Source organism: Xenopus tropicalis, chromosome 3 (assembly GCF_000004195.4).
Source record: "Xenopus tropicalis strain Nigerian chromosome 3, UCB_Xtro_10.0, whole genome shotgun sequence".
Lineage (NCBI taxonomy): Eukaryota > Metazoa > Chordata > Amphibia > Anura > Pipidae > Xenopus > Xenopus tropicalis.
The window spans coordinates 22,944,105-22,970,677 of NC_030679.2; the positions used below are offsets into that span (position 1 = coordinate 22,944,105).

Sequence of the window (26,573 nt, forward strand, 5' to 3'; positions counted from 1 at the left end):
GAAGGGCATTATTTAGCCCTTTGACGTTGTTACAGGCAGTGCTAAACTAATGTGTAATTAGGTGAGCTAATGGTTTCCCATAGCAGTCTGGTCCTTGTGATAATGTGCAGGCCATATAATAAGTGTTCTTATTCACTTTTTTATTTGTAGTTACTGTACATGTTGGATTTTGTATTCTGTTTTTTTAACCATAAACATCTAATTGTATGTGCCATAAATAGGTTTTTAAATTACTACAGTAGCATTGCTTGCCGCTTATACTGGTAATTCTCACCATGGGAAAGTGGTGCTAACGCTATGTGTGTGTATGTGTACCTCGCTCCCAAACAGCTAGAGGCAGGTAATTGCTTTGCAGGACAGAGTGATTATGCAGTTTAAACCAGTGTTTTTCAACCTTTTTTGGGCAAAGGCACACTTGTTTCATGAAAAAAATCACGAGGCACACCACCATTACAAAATGTTAAAAAATTTAACTCTGTGCCCAGCAGCAGTGCCCCCCTAGTACATTTGTGCCCAGCAGCAGTGCCCCCTAGTACATTGGTGCCAAGAGCAGTGCCCCCCTAGTACATTGGTGCCCAGCAGCAGTGCCCCCTAGTACATTGGTGCCAAGAGCAGTGCCCCCCTAGTACATTGGTGCCGTGCCTACGGCACCCCAGGCAACATCTCGCGGCACACTAGTGTGCCGCGGAACAGTGGTTGAAAAACGCTGGTTTAAACAAACGTCCAAAAAAATGCCTGATTCACCTAGAAATTCTCAGCTTTTATTTGCATGGTTTTTATAATATATATACCTTACAGTACCTTCTCCTTCAAAGTTACGTGGCTGCTGATTTGTTACATTTCAGCCATACACTGCCTGACATGTAAAATCCCCAGGTCCCTTCCTTAGAAGTTCGCCTTGGTTTATTCCCTTAAGACTGCATAATTCCCATTGCACTGCCTCCTCACAGTTCTTATATCTTTAGCCTAACACTTTTACCATTTGTGCTCTGAACCTTATAACCACGGCGGTCACTCTCTCTGGGAAATGAAAGGCAAGCTCGGTGATACAAGGTCACTGTTATATCAAGACACTTCTATGTTATCCTGGGACTGGTAAGGATCAATGTCTTTACTTATTTAGAAATGCAGGCCATATCTACTTTGTTATTATCCTTGTTGCATTTCCCATTCCAAAATGAAGTGATATAATAGGTTTTATATACCACATAGCTTTTTTGTTTTTTTTGTGGTGGGGTATACAGGACATGCAATTATCAGTGAGCATAAGGGTATCATTCCCATCGTTTATTGCCTTTAATTGGTACACTGCATGGACACAGTAATGGGAGTGCTATCCTTATGTAGACAAAAAGTGTAATTCTATAGCTGGTCAGCCAGAAGGAACTCGCAGTAAAGATTGTTTTGGGTGTAAGGGTGAAGACACACTGAGCTACTAGTAGCAGCTACTTTTTTATGGCTACTAAATTGGCTATACCCTGCCATAGCCAATACTGAGAATTGCCTCTGCTAAAACACACATAGAGACAGTTATGAGTAAATGATCAGCATTGTCTATTTTAGTCTTCACCACAAGGTGTGCCCCCTAACAGTATATGCGGGAAATTATTTCTCCACAGCATTTTTGTATTTGTTGACATGTACAATGCTGGCACAAGTTCAATGCTCACAAATTCTGTATATGCTTAGGATCTACAACAGAACACAGGAGGGTCTGTATGTGACTGGTTGCTCGCTCTTATCTGCCTGTGCCTCTGGGCACATTTCCAAAAACTGCTCCCAAGAAAAGGTTTAAGGAACAGCACCTTACCTTGTGAATGTGTAGCTGCATGCAGATTTGCAGCTGCCCTGACTTGTTTGTGCCCCTGAAAAGTATATATAGTTCTTGTTGTACATTAAAGGGGTAGTTCACCTCTAAATTACCTGTTAGTATGATGTAGACATTGAAATTCTGAGACAATTTGCTATTGGTCTTCATTTTTTATTTTCTGTAATTTTTCGGCATCGACATCTTGTGTGAAGCAGGTAGATATTTGGGGCAGACAGTTGGGGGGAGTGGCTTAGGCTGATAGGGGGCTCAGTGATGCCCCTCTGAGAATGTCACTGTAGAACCGCTCCCTTTAGAGATCACTAAATATCCTATAATATACTTTGTTGCAATTCTGCAGCTTGATGACTTAAATGGCTTCCCCTTCCTTGCATTTTTAAACAGTTACATTTAACTAATATGTTCACACCCCAGCTGCCATAAGATTCGCTTGTTTGGGGAGGTTACCAAACGAGCGGATCTTTCTCCCGATGTGCCCTCCTAAAGGCCAAACCTTCCAATTACAATGATGGGGATAGGACCCGTTGGAGTGGGGACAACATTAATAAGCCAATCTGGTCTTCGATCCAACAGTAAATTCAAGCCTGTCGGTTTTCAGCCAGATATTGGTCGGGTAGGCCAGAGGGCAGATACATGGGCAGATAAGCTGCTGAATCAGTCTGAAGGACCCAAACTGGCAGCTTAAATCTGCCAGTGTACAGCCACCTTTATCCTAATATATTATTTTTAACATCACTGTTTTCTAATGCATTATTGTATTAAACTTTTATTGAATCTTTTTTCTCAATTCCTAGATAACAACTGGCATTGCTTTTTGTGGGTGCATATTTAGTTTTCTAATGAAATAAGTGTGAATTGCACATTTTTTTTTTACTTTATTTTGATATATGGTGTTAAATGGGGAATATAATGTAATGTCCATGGAAGGTGGCAGATTTCCTTGTTGTTTCTGCGAATATCTTGTCCATAACGAATAGGGTCTCACTTCATGGTTTACGGGTAACTACAGACTCCAGAGCCCTGGCAACTCGACGTTGAGGTTATTTAATGAGACATTTGTCTCTTTCCCAAAGTCTGAAGGAGAAAGAGAGAAGAAAATCAACATAAACTTTAATATTTATTTATGGCAGGTGGTTTAGATTCCATATATTTATGTATTCATTCAATGGCTTTTCTTCCTCTGCCAGGCTTTATAATCTCAGCTCCTGATATATATATGTAGTAAATGAGTAAATTTAAGGAAAAACTAGGAGTGAAGGAATCAATCAATAATCTACTGTTATCGCTCTTAGCCTCCTTGGCACGTTGTTAAATCCCCTTACAAAAAAACAGAAAATGCATGAGCCGTGCTTCGATATCGTTATGGGATGTAGCCAGCTATAAATTAAATTCGCCCTAAAAGAAAAACTCACTGGGGGTCATTTATCAACACTGGGCAAATTTGCCCATGGGCAGTAACCTATGGCAACCAGTCAAATTGTTGCATTCATTGTTCTACCTGCAGCTGACTGAAAAAAGCTAATCACTGATTGGTTGCAATGAGTTACTGCCCATGGGCAAATTTGCCCATGGTTGATAAATGAGCCCCACTGGGTTTCCCATTCATATCTACAGAGATAACATAAGTCTGTGCCATAGAAATAAGAACTCTGTAGGATACCACATCTACAGTGGCCCTTATATAAGGGTAATGTCTCTCTTATCTTGTGCCAAACACTTGCCTACTGCTACTGCACCCAATATTAGTGTCTAATATTGGGTGCAGTAGTTTTACCCCTTTTTGGTCACTAGGGGGAGCTTTGTCTCACACCACTATATACTTTTTTACCCATCGTTTTATGTTTGAGCTCCAGGCATCCTCATTGTTTTGACAACTTGCCTACTGCTAACGGGACTAAAAACTAAGCAAACATACAGAACGTGAGCATCCCACCCAAGCCATAACAACGTTTGCTTAAAGGTTGATGGGGGGGATGGACTGGGATTATTGCCAAAATGGGCAGGGTAAAGAGGACTGCTAGGATGCGAGATATGCCATGCCTGTGCTACAAGGAAGACAAATGCACTATTCGCAGAACATAATAAATGGGAAATAAATGAAGCCTTTATTAAATCTAAAATTGCAAATTTCTGTTCCCGTGCCTCCTGTGGTGGCATTCCATGCAGTATAATGCATTCCACCTGCGTTCAGTGCTTCCATGCCCTGTGTTAGTACAGGTATGGGATCCGTTATCCGGAGACCTGTTATCCAGAAAGCTCCGAATTATGGAAAGCCTGTCTCCTATATACTGCATTTTAATTAAATAATTCAGATTTTTAAAACTGATTTACTTTTTCTCTGTAATAATAAAACAGTACCTTGTAACTGATCCCAACTAAGATATAATTGTTATTGGTGGCAAAACAAGCCTATTGTGTTTATTTAATATTTAAATGATTTTGAGCAGACTTAAGGTATGGAGATCCAAATTATGGAAAGACCCCTTACCCGGAATACCCTTGGTCCCAGGCATTCCAGATAATGGTTCCTATACCTGTACAGCCCCATTCTGTAGAAAGGGTAGTACAGGAAGACATGCATCCCGGCAGAAAATCCAACTCAACAAATGTATGTGTATTATGATTGGATGATGTATCACACTATGTTATTTAACCCCACCTGTCAGAATGCTACCGGTTTGGTCTGATACTCATTTTTTTTTCTATGGAGTTGTCTTTAATTTAGATGTACGTACAATTTCCCTGCCTTTTTATTTTTTGGTGTGTAATAATCCTCATGTCGATATTTACACAATTTACATTGATGTAAAATGTTGCACTGGGTTGAAGACAGTTGTTTAGCTGCACACATTGTACTGCACACATTGTAATTGAAAGTGCTTTTTTGGTGAGTGTATTTAAATGGGTAGTTCGCCTTTCAGCTAACTTTTTATATATGAAGGACGTATAGTGTCTGCAAACATGCTGTGGAATATGTTGGGGCTATTTCAGAGTGTTAGCAGTGTATAATATTAGAGCATTAGATCCCAAACTGTCAGACTGGCCCCACTGGGGAGGGCACTTGCTGGTGAGATTTATGGACTATGCCAATTTGCTTACATACACCTGAATCCAAGGCTATTTGCTGCCTAATACATTTCTGGAACTATGTCTGAACACATTAATGGCAGATTTTGGACTCTGTTCCTGATGTACCGTGTTTATTCTACCACTGATAAGGAACTCCTCTATCAGAGCCAAAGTACGAGGCCAGACTATATTTCGGGGATATATACACACGCACACAAGAAAGGGTTTCCGTAGGTAAATAGGACAAATATATACAGGCTTCGGCGGGGTAAGTGGGTATTATTGTGACATTGCAGGGAAGGTGACCCAGCAATGCTAATGCCGCCTTAATTCAGCGCCATTCGCACATCGAGTTGGCATTCACCATACGCTCATTTTCGTACCTTACTCCTTGGCTGGCTGCTGAACTCTGACACAAATGGATCCTGATTTCTCTCACATTCCTGCTTAGCTTTGACCCAATATTTCTCACTATGTTGGCTGCCATCTTTGCGTTTGTGTTTACTGTACGTGCAAAGATATAGACAATATTTGCACAGATTGAGGGGGTATTAAGAAGATATAAAACACCATTAGTCCTAGTTCTGTCTAGAGAAGGGCATATGTTGCATCGTAGAGATATTAATATACTGCACACATTGTAATTGAAAGTGCTGTATTCTGGTAGCGGACTCATAGTGAGCAAGAGTGGGTAAGCGTCCATGTTGGTTTGGTAGTAGGAAACGTTTAAGGGCTCATTTACGCCTGCCAATACAGTTGCATTCTCTTTGCACTGCCTTATAGCTGCACTTGTAGTCACTGCTCAGAAACATGCTGCTATGCCTATTAATAAAGAAGAACCCTGGAGCTACTGCCACCTTTGTACCAAGTGGTAGCTTGGGGTTCCCAAAAAGCAAATAGCAGCTTTCACCCGGTGGCCATTTTCCCTCTGATACATAATCAGATACATTTCAATCTGCAAACAGCATACACAAATACACACCCTTATTCAGCAAACATTTCACCAACAATGGAGGCTCACACAGGAAGAACTATCTGATAAAAGTTCTACTTTGTTTGAGCTGAGCTCAGGAGAGAAAGTTAGGAGAAAAAAATTGAAGCAGACAGCTAGAGCTGAGTTTCTATGGGAACCAGCAATGCCATCTCTTCTCTGGCTGCTAGACTGGAGGGCGTGTTTAGTAATCTGAGTTTAGAACAACTGAGCATGTCTGGCAAGCCAGGAATCAAAGCAAATTCCTGAGGGAGGGGGCCGAGTGGGTTACAGGAGGAGAAGGAAATCTAAGTGATTAAGGGGATGCTGCAGCCTTACTATTAACCTCTGGACAGTCAGAGTGGCAGGTATTGAAAGATTTCAAAGAGGCTGTTCACTGATTACATTTTATCAACGTGCCAGCGCCATTGCATGACTTTTGCTGCATCACCATAATTGCGTCAACTACAATATCTGTATTTCTTTTTTTTGTTTTCTGCTCTGGTGTTTCTTTGGCTTGTAACAATGTTGTAAAAGGCAGTTTATGCCGAAATGGAGCATGGAAGCATGCCAGCTTAACTTCTACATTTTTTCAAGAGACGGAACTAACAGCGCTGGGAGCAACAGAAACTGCTTTCAAATGCAAATCATTTTCAAATACGTTTTTAACTATTTTTAATTTTAATGTGTTTTTTTTGGTTTACATCCCCTTTAAACAATACATGGTGTGATACTAATATGTATATTTAATTAGCGTTGCTGCAAACAGCGCACAGCCCATGGTGGAACTTAGCTTGTTTTCCTTTTAGAATCCTAGTCCAGTCTTCTGCTTCCATAGACTACAGGTATCGGACCCCTTTTTCGGAAACCCATTATCCAGAAAGTTCCAAGTTATGAAAAGCCCATCTCCCATAGACTCCATTTTAAGCAAATAATTCAGATTTTAAAAATGATTTCCTTTTTCTCTGTAATAATAAAACAGTACCTTCACTTGATCCCAACTAAGATATAATTACCCCTTATTGGGGGCAGAACAGCCCTATTGGGTTTATTTAATGGTTAAATGATTCCCTTTTCTCTGTAATAATAAAACAGTACCTGTACTTGATCCCAACTAAGATATAATTACCCCTTATTGGGGGCAGAACAGTCCTATTGGGTTTATTTAATGGTTAAATGATTCCCTTTTCTCTGTAATAATAAAACAGTACCTGTACTTGATCCCAACTAAGATATAATTACCCCTTATTGGGGGCAGAACAGCCCTATTGGGTTTATTTAATGGTTAAATGATTCCCTTTTCTCTGTAATAATAAAACAGTACCTGTACTTGATCCCAACTAAGATATAATTACCCCTTATTGGGGGCAGAACAGCCTTATTGGGTTTATTTAATGGTTAAATGATTCCCTTTTACTTCATCCCAACTAAGATATAATTCATCCTTACTGGAGGCAAAACAATCCTATTGGGTTTAATTACTTTTTAAATAATGTTATTAGCAGAATTAAGGTAGGACGATCCAAATTACGGAAAGACCCCTTATCTGGAAAACCCCAGGTCCCGAGCATTCTGGATAATGGGTCCCATACCTGTATTTGCACTACTCATTGCAGTAGTTTAAAAGCATGGTGGGGAAAGTTGCTACAGTTTAAGGCTTTTTTGACTGTTGACGCATTTATATCAGTTTAATTAGTTAAGTATATGTTTTCATCAGAATCATAAATAGGTTGAAAAATGTATGTTAATGTTTTTGTTCTATTTGTAGGTTTTCTAACCCTCTGGCCCCTAAAGGCCATGAAGTGGAAGACATTTGTTTGTATCAGCAGTAAGTTAACTTAAATATTTAATATTATAGATTGACTATGATAGATTGACTACTAAATAAAAAACATTTATTAATGTGTTTATGTACTTGTTTTATTTATTTACTTGTTCTTTGTGGAAGATGTAAAAAATGCATTCAAAGCGTATTACTACTTTTTTTTTTTTTTAATCCGTACTACTGTTTCATACTGTATATCTCTAGTGGAGGAAGGTAAACTGATCAAGCTCATCCCTATAGCTCATTAATAAGGATGTTTATCACTTGTGGGTCATGTTAGTGAAACCTGTGAGCACCACTGCCTAAAGGAGAAGGAAAGACTAAGTCACTTGGGGGTGCCAAAATGTTAGGCACCCCCAAGTGACTTTAATCGCTTACCTTGTACCCCAGGCTGGTGCCCCTGTTAGGAGAGAGCCACACCAGCCCTGGGTAGCTGCGTTTCCTCTTCCTGCTTTACGCGCTTGTACATGCACAGTAGAGTGAAAAGCCAAATTTTAAAAACAAAGTCGGCTTTTCACTCTACTGCGCTTGTGTCGGCCCAGGGAATTTGCCGGCAGAAGGAGGAAGGAAGCCCTCGCTGCATGTACCCCCGGGTAGTTAGGTTTTCTCCTAACAGGGGCACCAGGTAAGTGATGCAAGGTAAGTGATTTAAGTCACTTGGGGGTGCCTAACACTTTGGCACCCCCAAGTGACTTAGCCTTTCCTTCTCCTTTAAGGCTAAGGGCACATGGGCCATTTGCTTCTCTGCTCTCAGTAAAACTGCATTGGCAAGTACAGCTTCAGGTTTTAAGTCTACACTTATGGCTCTTGGGAAAAACAGGGCAGGGCAAACATTTCACAGTGCACATTTATCCTAATGATGGTATAGTGGTGACTGTGCTATCTTTTCCCTCCCAGCTCACCTTTAAACTGCCTGCTGCTGTGGGATCTGCGTCGAGACACGCCCGTTATGGAGATGAAGAACCATGAAGAGTACATCAGCGACATGGCCATTGATGAGAACAAAAAGATGCTGCTAACTGCCAGGTATACCAGTGGCTTTCACAGTTCCTCTAGCACCGGGCAATGAATAACATCTGTTCAGATAGTATTAATGCTGGGGCTGTAGAAGAAATTATGATTTATGCTTCCATTGCCATAACAAGGCCCTGCAGTGTACCATAGCCATGACATGGCGCTGTACTATACCACAGCCATACTGTAGTCATGACAAGACTGCGTACTAAACCCTAGTTGCATTAAGTCCCATTATAGCCAAGGCCCTGCACTACATAATACAGAACTCTTAGCATTTTGAATAAAGGCAATAATAACTGCAACAGACCCAAGCCACTTTTGATAAGCAGAACATACATTGGAAAATAATTTTTTTTTTTTTTAAATACAATCCTAAATGTATTTTCTTCTTGTTTATCTAAGGGGCTGATTTACTAACCCACGAATCCGACCCGAATTGGAAAAGTTCCGACTTGAAAACGAACATTTTGCGACTTTTTCGTATGTTTTGCGATTTTTTTCGACGATTTTTGCGTAAAAACGCAAGTTTTTCGTAGCCTTTACGAAAGTTGCGTAGAATCTTGCGATTTTTCCGTAGCGTTAAAACTTACGCGAAAAGTTGCGCCTTTTTCGTAGCGTTAAAACTTAAAAGGTGCGAAGTTTCGCGTAAGTTTTAACGCTACGAAAAAAGCGCAACTTTTTGCGCAAGTTTTAACGCTACGAAAAATCGCAAGATTTTACGCAACTTTCGTAATGGCTACGAAAAACTCGCGTTTTTACGCAAAAATCGTATTGGTAACGAAAAATTCGTAAAGACGCCGAAAAAATCGCAAAAAATACGAAAAAATCGCAAAATACCGATCTTTACGAAAAAAACGCAATCGGACTCATTTCGACCCGTTCGTGGGTTAGTAAATCAGTCCCTTAGTGTCATTTGTACATTTAATATATTATGAATTATGGTCACACAATTGGTCAGTCACCTTGAGGAACAGGAGCCCCTTCCCTCCCCTCAATATTCACCACAGAGATTCAAGAAAAACACAGAGACATGTTTATTGGGAAACCTGTTGATGGGCACAGGATTTATTTAAATTAAACGTCAGTTGTGTGTTGGGCCTAGCAGTCAATGATCGAGAGAAAGGCAAAAAACCCTCCAAGTGCTCAGCCAATTTGCACTGAAGGTAAAAATTCCTTCCTGACTCCTAGAAACGGCAGTCGGTTTTACACCCTGGATCATTGCTTTGTATGTTCTGTGTGTAGAAGGGTGGGGAGTGGGAAGTGGGTGGGGTGCTTGTGTAAAAGAGGGTGAGTGGGCACTTGTGAAGAAGGGGCAGGGTGGAGGCACAGATGCTTGTGTAGAGGCTTATGTGGTTTTGAAGCTTGTGTAGTGTAGTGGGTGGGTGGGTAGAAGGGCTTGTATGGAAGGGTGGGTGATAGGGCTTATGTAGAGGGGTGGGTGGCAGGGAGGGCGGGCGTGTGTGCTGTGGGTGGGTGTATGTGTAGAAGTGTAGATGAAAAGTGAACCAGTGGGAAGGTGAAGGAGGATGGGTGGGAAGTGAATCAGGGAGCAGGTGGAGGATGGTGACAGCAAGCCTGTGTCACAAATCTTATGGTGGAGCGCTGAAAATAAAAGAAAAAAAAAGTTTAGAAATGTTTGCAATAAAAGTAAATTACAGACAAATACTTGTTTCTTAGCATATTAAAGGCTGAATCTAGAAAATATCAGCTACCTGGAATGGCATCCTTTATTATTCATCTGATCATCTGGTGCCAGACTAGTTTCTAGTGGGGATACCCATTTCCAAAGGGGGATATCTAAGCCAGCGCTACAGCGGCCCTATGTGAGTTACCCATCTACCCCCACATTGGCCTACTAAAGAATCAGCCGTGATATCTGTAGATATGGCCAGATCTTTACTTAGAATCAGCCACCTAGGACAACCTAAAGACTGACAGAAACACAGCTATAACTGACTATTCCTCACTATTTAGACAGATAGCCCAAATGGCTAGAACAGCAGGAAGTAAGGTGGAGCCGTGCTGGCCAACATAGTGAATTTGTAGATAAAAAGAGGTTGGCAATAAATAGATATATTACCCATATCCTCTGGAACCTCCTTCTGACGGCTTTCCGGAGCCGTTTATGCAGGGCTGGTCTTTCCACCGCTGCAACAGGAGCTTCCGCTTCACTGCTCACTGCCTCCTCTGCAGTGGGAGGTTCTTCCTTGATGGTTATTGCCTCCTCTGCAGCAGGAGGCTTCTCTTCCTGGGGGAGAAGGGCAGGAGGTTGGTCTTTGATGTTTTCCTCCTCTGCAGCAGGAGGCTGTTGAACGATGTAATTTTCCTCCTCTGAAGCAGGAGGCTTCTCTTCCTGGGGGAGAAGGGCAGGAGGTTGATCTTCGATGGTTTCCTCCTCTGCAGCAGGAGGTTGTTCATTGATGTTATTTTCCTCCTCTGCAGCAGGAGGCTGCTCCTGAAGTTCATTGATCCTGAATAGATAAAAGATGAAAAAATGAGTCAGTATTGTAATTTTCTTCCAAATTTACATGCAGTGGTTGTGTTCCTATACCCCCCAAATTATGAACATCCAAGGGACTTCCCTTGTAACCAGGGACTTCAAGTTAAGTTTTTGCCTGATACTGTCTTTCATTTCCTAATTTTGTTCTATGATGTTATTATTTCTAGCGGAATTCTTAAGCTCTGACTGGCTGCTTGATTTATCCTTATAGAACAATCATTTTCATTATCAACATACTTCATATACGGTAATAAACAGATACCCTTTATAATGTATATATTGCCCATATATGTCAGTAACTGGAATGGGAAGTGTCATTTGCAAAATACATACCCAGCAGCTTCTTGTAGCTCTTCTTCCTTCTCCCTGAGCTTCCTTTTCATCTCCTCAAGCTTTGATGTTACAGTCTGTGAGTGCGGGGGAGGCACAAGGATAGGAACAAAGGGGAAAGAAAGGAGACAGTTATGGTTATGCCTGTAGAGATGGTGCCAACACTTTTGTATACGTTGAGGGCAGTGAGGGTAATGCGGGTGTTTAAATCCCTGCGGGTTATGTTGTGAGGGTAGATTCTATTCATGACTTTAATATTGGCACAAACCCACAGAGATTTATCATCAATGTCATTATATGGCAATAAATACCAAAGAAAAGCATCACAGACAGTGATCAGGGAACTTACTTGATGGAGTATTTCAAATGCCCTGTACTGGTCCAACAGGGCCTCTCCTTGGGGCGTCAACTGTGGGAGAAGAGAGTCAATGTTAAGCACTGCTTGGTACCAATGCCATTGTTGTGCCCATGTGGCCCCTAGTAACAGTCTCTGTTTATAACCCCATAATGCATTGCAACAGTTCAAGAGTTGTTGATGGTGAAAATGGCACTTAGGTGGGTGACTTTAGAGGCTCCCCAGGGGAGCGAGAGATACAGTGAAAGTAACCTCTCCTGTATTAGAAATGACACTTACCTCTGGCCAAGAATCCATCTTGTACAGGACATGATACGTCACCATTAGATCTTCCAGCTCTTCCTGTAATAAAAAATATAGTAGCAGTGTGAGAAAGTATAATTAATAGTTTTCAAAGCAGCATCCAATGTTATTGCCTGGGCCTTGTACCATATCATTATGTGGAGCAAATATTCAGCCATAAAATATACTGGAGCAGGAGCTGACACTCTAATATCATTTATCCCATATTTAAACATATATTTTAGATTCCTTACCAGATATTGGGTCATAAGCATGTATTGGGCGATGTTCTCATCCCATACATTGCGCTGGTCCATGGCGTACCAGAATAGAAAATCATCTCTGGAAAAAAAAGTCCCATTGAGCATTTAGTAAAATGTTCTGCTGTTGCACTGTAGTTCTACTATAGATGCACCAGGGGCTGCAAGGTGCCGGGGAACACTTTACTTACCATATGCCTGTATCAAGCATTAAATACCCTGTGCAAGGCACCCAACACAGCCTGACAGACCAATCGGTAGGTGCAATGGGCCCTAAGGGAAGCAATGTTTCACCTTATTGCACTTGCACTTACCCCTGTGACATTGGCAAATGATTCCCAACATTTAATAAGAATGTTTTTGTTTTACTTACAAGTCGTCGATCACTCCAATATGGGCTCTGTAGTAAAGCTCTGTAAAGAAAAACACATTTCCATTAAACATTGAACTAAAGGAGGAAAAGAATTCACATGTAATAAACTAACCCTGCCAGCTTTGTCAGTTACATTCGCCATGTTGGGACTTTTCCCATTCATTACATTTTGGGCTAAAGTGTCATGTTCTATAGACTACTTCCAGTTCAATGGTCCAGTTGCGCTGGATCTTGTGGAAGACAGAAAGTCTAAAATACTAGGGGGAATGTAAGACTTGTAGCCCCCATAAACCAAAATTGTTGCATTTTTAATCTTTAAAAACCTGCCAGCCCAGGGTACTTCCCTACACAGTGCCCCAGCACCATTCCCTTGCTCCCAGGTATCCCTTCTACTGATCAGAGCCGGGTACATGGGCAGTCACATACCAAATAAGTAGCCTGGGTGAATCAAGGTGCAGCAAAACAAAGGTGCCGAATATAAATGACAATACTGGCAGTGACACTAATTTGGGGAAAAAGGCTGTAAAGCAGAACCACTCAAGGAATTGATGATTAATATAGGATTTTACCATAATAAGAAACCATGGCTTGGAAATTGATTTCTTCTTCCTTGAAAAAATCAAGGGCCTGTAAGTGAAAGGCAAGAGCATTAGGGACACAGTACTAAATGGATTTATATTCTGCTCAAGGTCAGTCTGGATTTGAGGATAATCGTGGAAATTTACAATTTCTCATTTTTGGAATCACAGAGGAAACAGAGGCATTACCTGAAGCGTTGGCCACCTTCTGAGGATGTCGCAACCTAAAGGCAGACAAATGGGCATTATATTAGGAAGAGCAATAGGAGAAGTTGCAAGACTGTGCCATGAATGCTACGGGGCTAATAGGCACAAGTATTCCCATATCTATATTCTCCCATCTGTATTAATGCAAGATTACCTCTTAAAAGATCTTGATTGGTTGCCATTTTAGGAACTGAGGAAGTCCCTTAGATGTGATTGGCTCACAGGGGCCGGCACAAGGCCGGGGTACCCCAAGGGGTCTTCCTCAGGAAATGCTGGTTCTCCTCAACAGCTGTTCAGAAAAGGATGTTACAAAATGAACTGAGGAGAAACCAGAAAAAATGCTGAAAAACCTGCAAAGGAAAAATCGCTTTTAAAAAAGCGTTTTGAAAAAGTCGCAGAAATTCTCTCTCTCTCTCTCTCTCTCTCTCTCTCTCTCTCGCTTAATCGTAGGTCGCACTCTATCGAAAAGAGAATAAAAAAGGCATGTTAGCTTTAGGGATATTGCATTTAGCTTCTTAATATAAAATACACAGGTGGAGATGCTGGCTGTTTTTCCCTAAATTTGAACTTCCAGCAGGTACTGGGCCTCACTATACTAGAAGTTTGCTCACAGTAGCCAATTAGAAATGGGCATTAGTATAGTTAGAATGAGGACATAGAAATTGGGGGCAATTCACTCCATGTTAGTAATAAAGGCCCAGTTATGCCCTTTGGGTGACTTGGGTACAGAAGTGCAGGACTAATAAAAACATCATAGCAATGGGGTTTTGATTGGTCTAAAGCAAACTTTAATAATGATAGTAGAGTTGTGGTCGGTTGCTATGGATACAATGTTGTACTTAAAAATCCATAATTTCAACTTAACGTACACTGCAACTGATAATAATTAGTTGCATTACACTGTAATAATAGCATTTAATATTTGGTTGCTAGGCTCCATGACCTTGGCAACTAGGCATTTGTGTGGATAAAGTAGGATAAAGTTAGATAAAGTATGAATAGGAGATGGCTTGAACAGAAAGAAATGCAATAACAATAATGGCTTGATTTCAGTTGCCAGGTTTAATTACCCTAGCAACCATTTTTTTCAACATTTTATCCCCTATCCCCCCTATTCTTTACCCCAAATATTACACTAACTGACACACATGTTACATGTTACATGTTATCAAGAACATTGAATTTGCACAAGGACTAATTTACTAACATAGACACCAAAATGCAAATGTGGCTAAAGCCCCCCCCCCAGCGTCAGGGCAGCCCCAAACGTAAACTAAGTAAGTGTCAGTCTGTATTAGTAGGTAACAGGGTAAGGAGGGAGCAATTGAACATTGTATTATTCAATACTGCCCCTACCATGTACCCTGCTGCCCCCAACAGCTGGGGTATTTGAGAGGCAAGTGCATTAAAACTATATTTTGTAAAAGTAGAAAGTATTGCTATTTATTCCATTAAATTCAGGTACATGTTAAGAGCAGGGCATATACCCCGGGGCAGAGGGGCAAAACTTTAAAATGACGAAGAATTACTTGGAACAAAAATGAAGTATTTTATGGTTTGGCGCAGGGGTCCCCAAATATCCCTTTTTATGGAGGTCCCCAGTGAAAAACATGTATATTTGCTGGCATCCCTGTATAACTGCCAAACCCTGGGTCTGTGTCTCCCAACCAGCGCTAAGATTAAAGGCATTTCCAAAGCCCATTTTAGCGGAAAGTTCTCTAAATTCACTAAAATCAGTGAGAGGAGCAACTTCCCCTAGTCTGGGGGGGGAGTCACTTAAATATTTCCCTTCTTTTTTCTTTTAAATAAGTGTTTTACGTCAAAAATCTATCAGAGGAGATGTATGCTTACCTCTAACCACCAATGCCAACCAACCGACTAAACCAACTGTCACGATCCTAGGGTCAAGTCTCCTCTCATATTATGACACGTGCCACTGTTAAAGGGAAAGTGTACCCCGTTTATGAGTAAGGTTTATATGGCACTTATTTGTCCTTAGATGTGCAGTACATACATAGCTTATTATGTACCCAGAGCATTGCTTTGTATGTGTGGCCTATTGAGTGCAGTTACTGTGCTGTCATATCTCTTGCAAAGATTCATTCATCAGCCATGGTTCCTCCCTGCCCTAAGCTTGTAGGGTATCCCTTCCTTAGCCTGAATAGTGGGTAGGGTTGGGGGTTACACTAGTTGGGAATTAGTTGGGAATATGGTAAATACAAGGTATGCATATATTCATTTTACGGTCTTTCTAGGGGCACATGAATTGTAAAGAAAATGTAATAAAAACTCACAGAAATAAGAAAAGCAATGCATTTTGCCATGTAATGTTTATTGGACAGTTTATTACACTATATGGTTTAACTGCAAAAAAGCTGGCACATTTATTTGTTGCACAATAGCAGCTTATTTAGTAAGATTTTTTAATACATATAGACTGCACACTGGTCCAAATGACAAAATGAGCAATTTTTTCTTCATTGGTGGTTGAGTCACATAGGGGCCCATTTATGATTTTATGAAGGCCCTATGTGTTTGCAGCACAATTGCCTTTCTTCTTGGAATTGATATTGGTGTAAAATAGTTAATTTAGCTGATGCTGTATTGTCCTATTGTACTTTATAATGAAACACTAAAACATTTATAGCAAACTTATAAAACTCCTCTCTGGGAATTTTGACTCCTCCTGCACTTTAAAATTTCAATAGAACTGAATGAACTGGTATTCGATCAGATTTCATATTTATCACTGTCCAAGCTCTCCTGGAAAAATGAATTTACTTTCCAGGATAAAATTCAAAGGATTCATAATAAAATGGATCTGATTCACCAGAAATATTTCTTTCATTTGATTTTGAAATATTTGGCATCAATTGTTAGATAATGATCAAACTGACCAAATTGTTTAATTTGGTGCCTGGACTGAAGGGTTAATTCATAGAGGAGACATAACACCCGGTGTTGCATTACACTTATAGAACTAGTGTAAATGTTAGTGTAGTACCCTATGGAAACTAAATAAAATTGTGCCAATATTAATCTTACAGCCGCTGGTTTATCAGAGTTATTTGCTTGTTTCTTGCAATGGGTTGTCGTTTTGGGAATAAAAACAGCCCTGTTTGTTACTTCCATTGACGCTGATCTTTCTCTTCTGTTTTACAGTACAAGATCCTGTTTGGACCTCAGCTTTACTAAACTTCAACTTATTGCCTGCCCTGCTACAACTGCTGACCCATTCAAAAGATGTCTTCCTGATGGTACGTCATGATTTGTGATCTGATTCTTTAGAATTTCCAAAAGTCTTTGAACTTGCCTGTCTGAGCTCTATGTAAAATAACAAGAACATAAAATGGACAACAGGAAGCAATATTAGAAAATCCTGCACCATTTCTACAAAGCTCCATATGTGAGTATGACGATATTTAAATTTAATTTTTAAAAAATAATTTTCTTCTTCTCTCTAATAATAAAATAGTACCTTGTACTTGATCTCAGCTTAAGATATAATTGATCCTTATTGAGAACAAAACAATCCTATTGGTTTTAATTAATGTATACATTTTTTTTTTAGTACACTTAAAGTAAGGTGATCATAAATACGGAAAACCCCTTATTAAAAAAACTCCACCTCCCAAGCATTCTGGATAACAGGTCCTACACCTGCACCTGTTGTTGTTCTGTTAATGCTTCTGGGTGCAGTTCATAAATGTGTATTAATATTAGTTCATATGATATATTGGCTGAAATATACAGGATAGCTAAAGGGTATGCCAATACAAAATATTAAAGGGGTCCTTCGTCCAAAATGATTTTTTTTTTCAATAATTAAAAATAAATAATTCTCAGAAGCTTTCCAGCATATATTAATTAAAACTATTCAGTGGCTTTAAATAAATGTAATAGCAACTGAAAGCAGTAACTGTGTATTCCTTTCTCCTTTTTGGTTCTGACTCTTGAAACAATGTAGCAGACATTAGATCTCTTCCATGGCTTTTTCTCAGCTGACTTCTGCTACAGCCTGTTTTAGGAATCAGAACCAACAATTCCGTTTTTTCATTTTTAACTTTTGTTGTTCATTGGAAGCTGGTGCCTGGTGGGTGACTTTGCTGAATTATGAAGCATGTATTTCCTCTCTAGGTTGCCACAGTTTTGCATAACATTGCAGATCTGGGGTCGGCTTATTGTCAGCAACTGAGGGAGAAAGGAATTCTACTGTGTTTAACCCCAGCTCTGCGTGATGACGACATACAAGTGGCAAGGCTAAGCCTAGAATTACTGAATACGCTTTTCACATACTGTCCAGATGTAAGTGATCTTTATTTACTGCCCTGAGATAGTGGCATAGTTTTTTTAAGAATTGCTCAGCGTGTTAACGTGTTGGTAACTGGCCAGTCCGTGCATGATTTGCTCAGAACAGCCCAACCAATATCAGGTCCTTGTCCGACAGGTCTTGTATTCCCACAGTATGATCTTACAGTACAGTCTGGCCCAGCACACAGCTGGCAAAACTGGGCACAGATACACTTGCTTGATCTCCACAAGTACGGGCATCCTAAAGTAACTATTTTATATATAGGAGGCTGGGCACCTTTGTAAAAATAAATACATAAATATCTGACAGCATGAGTTCTCTCTTCCTCTCTGTGTGGCTTGCAGCTCCCTCTAGTTATAGAAGTTCCCTGGTGCAGTTTGCTGTGATTCTTGACTTTATTGTAATTTTAAACTGAAATGTTATTTTTCACATTAGCTGGTTATAGGAGAGAATAGGGCATGATTTGGGGCAATTTTACTCTGGGGGTTATAACTTATGGCAAACAGTAATGATTGATCAAATGCAGCAAGAAACCATCATTATAATTCATTACTATTATACTATACTGTTCTGGGGTAAAAAATGTATCAAGTTTTCTTAACCCTTGCTGCACTGATGGTTCTGACTTTTGGAACAATGCAGTACAGACCAGGTTTTCCCCAACCATTTACCACCATTCCCTGCATTTACAGTGACTCTCATAATGTTAATGTTTTTTGCATGACAGATACTGATAATTGCAAAAACAACCACCCCCCCATCCTGAAAGAGAAAAAATGCGAGCAGCTTCTATAATATATCCATTCTTTTAAGGTTGCTGGAGACTTTTTCCACAACTCCGGTCTGCAGATCATTGAGTTACATAAGGATAAGCCTGATCATAAGCAGCAAGTTCAAGCAGTCTGGAACAAATATCAAGAACTGGTAAGGCAATAACGTGCTGTGACTCTGTTCCATAAATCAGATTCTGCTGTTTATGTAGATGAAGCGCACAAAAAACGCTGGGTTTAGAGCCATTTAATCATAAGGCATCTACATCTTGTGTGAAGCAGGTAGATATTTGGGGCAGACAGTGGAGGAACGGCTTAGGCTGATAGTGATGCCCCTCTGAGAATGTCAGTGTAGAACCGCTCCCTTTAGAGCTCACTAAATATAGCAGGAACCTTGATGCTGGAATGGCAGTTGATGTCATCTACTTGGACTTTGCTAAAGCGTTTGATACAGTACCTCACAGAAGGTTAATGATCAAATTAAGGAATATTGGCCTAGAACATAATATTTGTAATTGGATAGAGAACTGGCTGAAGGATAGAGTACAAAGAGTGGTTGTGAATGGAACATTTTCTAATTGGACCAGTGTGGTTAGTGGAGTACCGCAGGGGTCAGTCCTTGGGCCTTTGCTTTTTAACTTGTTTATTAATGACCTGGAGGTGGGCATTGACAGTACTGTTTCTATTTTTGCTGATGACACTAAATTGTGCAAAACTATAAGTTCCATGCAGGATGCTGCCGCTTTGCAGAGCGATTTGACAAAATTAGATAACTGGGCAGCAAACTGGAAAATGAGGTTCAATGTTGATAAGTGCAAAGTTATGCACTTTGGTAGAAATAATATAAACGCAAACTATCTACTGAATGGTAGTGTGTTGGGGGTTTCCTTAATGGAGAAGGATCTAGGGGTTTTTGTTGATAACAAGTTGTCTAATGCCAGGCAGTGTCATTCTGTGGCTACTAAAGCAAATAAAGTGCTGTCTTGTATAAAAAAGGGCATTGACTCAAGGGATGAGAACATAATTTTGCCCCTTTATAGGTCCCTGGTAAGGCCTCACCTTGAGTATGCAGTGCAGTTTTGGGCTCCAGTCCTTAAGAAGGATATTAATGAGCTGGAGAAAGTGCAAAGACGTGCAACTAAACTGGTTAAGGGGATGGAAGATTTAAGCTATGAGGTGAGACTGTTGAGGTTGGGGTTGTTTTCTCTGGAAAAGAGGCGCTTGCGAGGGGACATGATTACTCTGTACAAGTACATTAGAGGGGATTATAGGCAGTTGGGGGATGTTCTTTTTTCCCATAAAAACAATCAACGCACCAGAGGTCACCCCTTTAGATTAGAGGAACAGAGCTTCCATTTGAAGCAGCGTAGGTGGTTTTTCACGGTGAGGGCAGTGAGGTTATGGAATGCCCTTCCTAGTGATGTGGTAATGGCAGATTCTGTTAATGCCTTTAAGAGGGGCCTGGATGAGTTCTTGATCAATCAGAATATCCAAGGCTATTGTGATACTAATATCTACAGTTAGTACTAGTGGTTGTATTTATAGTTTATGTATGTGAGTGTATAGATTGGTAGGTGTGGGTTAGGTGTGCTGGGTTTACTTGGATGGGTTGAACTTGATGGACACTGGTCTTTTTTCAACCCTATGTAACTATGTAACTATATTATACTGAGTTGCGATTCTGCAGCTTGATGACTCAAATGGCTTCCCCTTCCTTGCATTTTTGGCCAGTTACATTTAACTAAGATGTTCGTGCCCCAGCCGCCATAAGATTCGCTTGTTTTGGGGAAGTTGCTAAACGAGCGAATCTTTCTCCCGATGTGCCCTCCCAAAGGCCAAACCTTCCAATTACAATGATGGGGATAGGACCCGTTGGAGTAGGGACAACATCAATAAGCCAATCTGGTCTCCAATCCAACAGTAAATTCAAGCCTGCCCGGTTTTCAGCCAGATATTGGTCGGGTAGGCCAGAGGGCCCTATACATGGGCAGATAAGCTGCTGAATCAGTCTGAAGGACCCAAACTGGCAGCTTAAATCTGCTAATATTTTAAGTTAAACATCACTGTTTTCAAATGCATTATTGTAACTTATTCAACTTTTTTTTCTCAATACCTAGATAACAGTAACCTGTGGACCCCCCAGTATGGACTAAACGACAAATCGACAACTGACATTTTAGCATTGCTTTCCTAATAAAATAAGAATGAATTGCACTTTTTTTTTTTTTTTTTACTTTATTTTGATATATGGTGTTAAATGGGGAATATAATTTAATGTCCATGGAAGGTGGCAGCTTTTCCTTGTTGTATCTGCGAATATCTTGTCCATAACGAATAGGGTCTCACTTCATGGTTTACGGGTAACTACAGACTCCAGAGCCCTGGCAACTTGGTCGACGTTGAGGTTATTTAATGAGACATTTGTCTCTTTCCCAAAGTCTGAAGGAGAAAGAGAGAAGAAAATCAACATAAACTTTAATATTTATTTATGGCAGAGTGGCTGAGATTCCATACAGTTATGTATTCATTCAATGGCTTTTCTTCCTCTGCCAGGCTTTATAATCTCAGCTCCTGATATATATATGTAGTAAATGAGTAAATTTAAGGAAAAACTAAATTTGACAAAGTCTGGGGCCCTTGGTGTGATCTAGAGGGTAACTGAACAATCCTGTTCCCAGTTACATAATAAGCCCCCCAACGTCCTCCCAACCTGTTCTCCCATACCCTGAGTACATAAGCTCAGTAGGGGGATGGATCCAAGATGTGGGAATTACTACCAGTTACACACTCTGTAATGCTATACCTACCCACTCTGTATTGGTAACAAATCCTAAAGGTAGACCTGGAAAAGAAAGACTAATGCGTCTTCCTCATTGCATTGTTAAATGTGATATTTTGTCTTTTGTTTGTATGAAAAGTTAATAAAATACACCTTTGAAAAAAAAATTTAAGGAAAAACTAGGAGTGAAGGAATCAACCAATAATCTACTGTTATCGCTCTTAGCCTGCATGGCCACAACCATCCTTGGCACGTTGTTAAATCCCCTTACAATAAACCAGAAAATGCATGAGCCGTGCTTCGATATCATTATGGGATGTAGCCAGCTATAAATTAAACTTGCCCGAAAATAAAAACTCACTGGGTTTCCCATTCATTCATATCTACAGAGATAACATAAGTCTGTGCTACAGTAATAAGAACTCTGTATGAAACCACATCTACAGTGGCCCTTATATAAGGGTAATGTCTCTCTTGTGCCAAACACTTGCCTACTGCTACTGCACCCAATATTAGAGTCTAATATTTTTTGGGGTTTTTTTTTTTTGGTCACCAGGGGGAGCTCACACCACTATATACTTTTTTGCCCATCGTTTTATGTTTGAGCTCCAGGCATCCTCATTATTTTTACATCTTGCCTACTGCTAACGGGACACAGGAGAAATACACATCACCTTGTCAGACGGCAGTAAATTAATTTTCCTGAAATTACACTACAAAACTAAAACTTACAATTATTCTGATAATATTAAAGAGATGATAAAATGAACCTTCTAGCTAGGAGAGTAGAACCAAAAACATGACTTGTCGGGGAGGAGAGTTCCATTATTGTTTGAGGACAATTCCAACCGAAGGCAAAAATATAGCATTTAGACTCCTTTTGGGGAGGCATAAATATTTACTATACTCTGCCAATGCCTGTGCAGAGCATTTACAAATACACAGCACTTTTGAAGATTCTGTTTCATTTTCAGAAAAATGATTATTTTATCCATAAGTATTATCTACCAACAGTAGCCTTAGAAATGGGTGCAACAGAAAATATTTGGATTTTACAGTATTGTGCAAGCCTGTACTTGGGAATGTTACGTGAAAGGGCGGCTTGTCCCCACACTTGTGTTTTTAACTTGGCCTGGGGAACTTTTTCTCAGTAAATGGAGCACCGGCCCAGGGACAAAAACTCAGCAAACTGAATCACCAGTATACTGAACATCAACAACAGTTCAATATTGAAGTACTTTGCCATTTCTACACACCATATCTAGCCCATAATTTAGGTTGAACTCCGGAGCATTCTCTTATCAGGATGGGGAATTCGGGGTTGGCTTTCTTAAGCTCCACGTAGTGCTGCTCAATAAAGTCTCTGAAAAAAGAGAAAAAGAAATGAAACAGATATTTAAAACCGCAGTTCTACAGGAAATTTTTAAGAAATTGTGTCATTTTATCTTTATGTTCTGTCTTTACAGACATGGTCAGTTTTATTGTTCCACTCCAGGTGTATAGATATTGGTGTAAAAATCTCCATATGAACCCAACTTTTTTTTTACTTGCCACACTCACATGTGAAAAGTGGTGGTGAGCCACACAAGCAAAGAAAAAGTTCTCTGGGGGGGTGCCAAATTAGAACTGTAAAAATAGGCACGCACTTTGAGGCCACTGGGAGCAACATGTTGCTCACAAGCCATAGTTGGGGATCACTGCTGTAAAGGGGTCATTTACAATGTACCATGAAGTATGCAACGTGCTAAAAAAATAAAGGCACATTTTGGTATTATTACTTTGCACACTGCGAGGTGTTCCCGAAGTGCAGATTGGCCCAGCAATGACAGGTTTTTGCCTTTCTCTAGATCAGCATCTCTTTAGGCCGCTATGGATCCCATGAAGCCAGCTACTGCTCCCCCATTGCCTTAACTCCTTCCAAGTTGAGGGGCAGATGGGCAGGGAGAGGGACAAGGTTGGTTTCAAGGGAGCTGTAGCTGAGGCCAGGATATGCCCAGCCTCCTTTTATATTTAACATCATTAATATTTTATATTATTTAAATATCATAATAATATTAATTCTAATACTAAGAAATTCTGTAACACTAACATATTTAGCCATAAACATGTCTCTGTGTTTTTATTGATACCTATGGTGAATACTGAGGTGAATGAAGGGGAATCTAGTGTATTATTCAGCTAAATTGTGGAATAGGGTAATTAATACTGCTGGTAACTGACCAGAATGGAAAAATGCAGGACAGGGTGGGGTTAATATATCAGAGAGGGGAAACCACAGACAGGAAATATAAAACACATTGTTGTATATGGTACGTTTTGAATACTGAGCACTACTGACTGAAAGGAACTGCAATATTAATTTCCTCAACTAACACACTCCCCATAGGCCACAATACAACAGCACTTTTAGTGATTATATCCTCACAGTCTTGCCTCATTAGCTGCCTAAAAAAGAAAGCCTCTGGTGCAATTCCTCTGGCACACACTGGGGGCTAGGGTATTGTGTTAATAAATAAAATCTATTTTATGGGCTGCCATATTTTCATCGTCTCTGTAGGATCTCTCAATATGAGAAGGGCCTGCTGCTGATATAAATATGGGGGTGGGTTAAGCAGAGCAGACAGGTTGGTTGCACATAGAAACAGAAGGGATAGGAAATAGTGCAATGTGAACAGCAGAGTGAGATGGTGGGAAAAAGAAGAGTGAAATGTAGAAAAGGACAGAAGAAAATGAGAAAAAGCATGTACAGGGCTAGACAATTGCCCATTGCTGCCAGACTTGCTATACCACTCAAATGAGAGTCTACAAGGCTCCACTTTTAAGCAATGGATCCTAAAAGCAATGAAATGTTATTGAGAGGAGAAGTATCTTTAGAGGTGATTTTCTTTCAATCTATAGCAAACTGAAAATGGAAATTAAATTTAAATTTGTATTCATTTACATTGGTTACTGCATGGAAGACAATTTTGTGAAAGTAGATGATACCATTTCCCCCACCAGTGAATAACCCAGGGTTGTTTGTCACCAAAAACATCACATTTGCAATCATCTGTCTTTTCCTTATTTAGAGTGAACACTATAATCTGGCATAAAAACTAAGCAAGCATACAGAACGTGAGCATCCCACCCAAGCCATAACAACGTTTGCTTAAAGGTTGATGGGGGGGAAAGAATGGGATTATTGCCAAAATGGGCAGGGTAAAGAGGACTGCTAGGATGCAAGATATGCCATGCCTGTGCTACAAGGAAGACAAATGCACTATTCGCAGAGCATAATAAATGGGGAGGAAATGAAGCCTTTATTAAATAAAACATTGCAAATGTTTGTTCCCGTGCCCCCTGCGGTGGCGTTCCACCCAGTATAATGCATTCCACCTGCATTCAGTGCTTCCATGCACTGTGTTACTACAGGTATGGGATCTGTTATCCAGAGACCTGTTATCCAGAAAGCTCCGAATAACGGAAAGCCTGTCTCCTATAGACTGCATTTTAATGAAATAATTTAGATTTTTAAAACTGATTTCCTTTTTCTCTGTAATAATAAAACAGTACCTTGTAACTGATCCCAACTAAGATATAATTGTTATTGGAGGCAAAACCTATTGTGTTTATTTAATATTTAAAAGATTTTTAGCAGACTTAAGGTATGGAGATCCAAATTATGGAAAGACCCCTTACCCGGAATACCCTTGGTCCCGGGCATTCCAGATAATGGTTCCTATACCTGTACAGCCCCATTCGGTAGAGAGGGGAGCACAGGAAGAAATGCATCCCGGCAGGGCCGGAACTAGTGGCAGGCAGAAGAGGCAGCTGCCTAGGGCGCAACAGTGAGGGGGGGGCTAGGCAGGTTTCTCTGTTGCCAATCACTAGTCTGGGATCTCTTACCCCCACATTTGATTTCCCGGCACTCCCTCCCTGCACGGCATTTGTGCGCCTAGCGCACCCCGCTCCCCTCTCTAGGACGTGCACGTGGGGGGGGGGGGGGGGGAGAAGCGGTGGGGGTGAGGTGGCCGGCCGGGTCGCCTAGGTTGCCCTGCTGACTTGGCCCCAGTGTTGGAACACAGGAGAATGCCACCGCAGGAAGTCCAACTAACTCAACAAATGTATGTGTATTATGAGTGGATGATGTATCACACTATGTTATTTAACCCCACCTGTCAGAATGCTACCGGTTTGGTCTGATACTCATTTTTTTTTTCTATGGAGTTGTCTTTAATTTAGATGTACGTACAATTTCCCTGCCTTTTTATTTGTTGGTGTGTAATAATCCTCATGTCGATATTTACACAATTTACATTGATGGAAAATTTTGCACTGGGTTGAAGACAGTTGTTTAGCATTTTATGGCGAGTGTATTTAAATGGATAGTTCGCCTTTAAGCTAACTTTTTATATATGAAGGACGTATAGTGTCTGCAAACATGCTGTGGAATATGTTGGGGCTATTTCAGAGTGTTAGCAGTGTATAATATTAGAGCATTAGATCCCAAACTGTCAGACTGGCCCCACTGGGGAGGGCACTTGCTGGTGAGATTTATGGACTATGCCAATTTGCTTACATACACCTGAATCCAAGACTGTTTCCTGCCTAATACATTTCTGGAACTATGTCTGAACACATTAATGGCAGATTTTGGACTCTGTTCCTGATGTACCGTGTTTATTCTACCACTGATAAGGAACTCCTCTATCAGAGCCAAAGTACGAGGCCAGACTATATTTCGGGGATATATACACACGCACACAAGAAAGGGTTTCCGTAGGTAAATAGGACAAATATATACAGGCTTCGGCGGGGTAAGTGGGTATTATTGTGACATTGCAGGGAAGGTGACCCAGCAATGCTAATGCTGCCTTAATTCAGCGCCATTCGCACATCGAGTTGGCATTCACCATACGATCATTTTCGTACCTTACTCCTTGGCTGGCCGCTGAACTCTGACACAAATGGATCCTGATTTCTCTCACATTCCTGCTTAGCTTTGACCCAACACTTCTCACTACGGCGGCTGCCATCTTTGCTTAATGATACTCCGACCTACCATCCAATCAATTGCGCTATAAGCACGAACCAATACGCGCTTTCGGAAGGGATGCCCGACAGAAATGGACCAATGAA

At 40.5% G+C, this 26,573-nt stretch overlaps 2 protein-coding genes across 5 annotated transcripts in view; one reads left to right on the forward strand and one right to left on the reverse strand.

The window, feature by feature from the left end:
- The window catches only part of LOC101734158, a 46,314-nt gene extending 24,692 nt beyond the window's left edge, over positions 1 to 21,622 (forward strand). For 2 of the 4 annotated variants that reach the window (XR_004221934.1, XR_001170241.3), the window contains exons 6-11: positions 7,636 to 7,695; positions 8,590 to 8,718; positions 16,757 to 16,851; positions 17,732 to 17,899; positions 18,720 to 18,830; positions 20,794 to 21,622. Coding sequence is in view for 1 of the 4 variants with exons in the window: in XM_031898728.1 (XP_031754588.1) it covers positions 16,757 to 16,851; positions 17,732 to 17,899; positions 18,720 to 18,830; positions 20,794 to 20,829 (410 nt within the window). In the remaining 3 variants the exon portion in view is untranslated. Of the gene's footprint in view, positions 1 to 7,635; positions 7,696 to 8,589; positions 8,719 to 16,756; positions 17,001 to 17,731; positions 17,900 to 18,719; positions 18,831 to 20,793 lie in introns of those variants that run through there. The other 2 variants (XR_004221935.1, XM_031898728.1) reach the window with 2 other exon arrangements.
- ndufa2 (NADH:ubiquinone oxidoreductase subunit A2) lies at positions 20,900 to 26,484 on the reverse strand. Its single transcript, NM_001102777.1, is given in 3 exon segments — positions 20,900 to 21,115; positions 22,712 to 22,818; positions 26,367 to 26,484. Coding segments are annotated over 3 exon segments (303 nt in total). The 5' UTR covers positions 26,471 to 26,484; the 3' UTR covers positions 20,900 to 21,023.
- Positions 26,485 to 26,573: the final 89 nt, after the last annotated feature.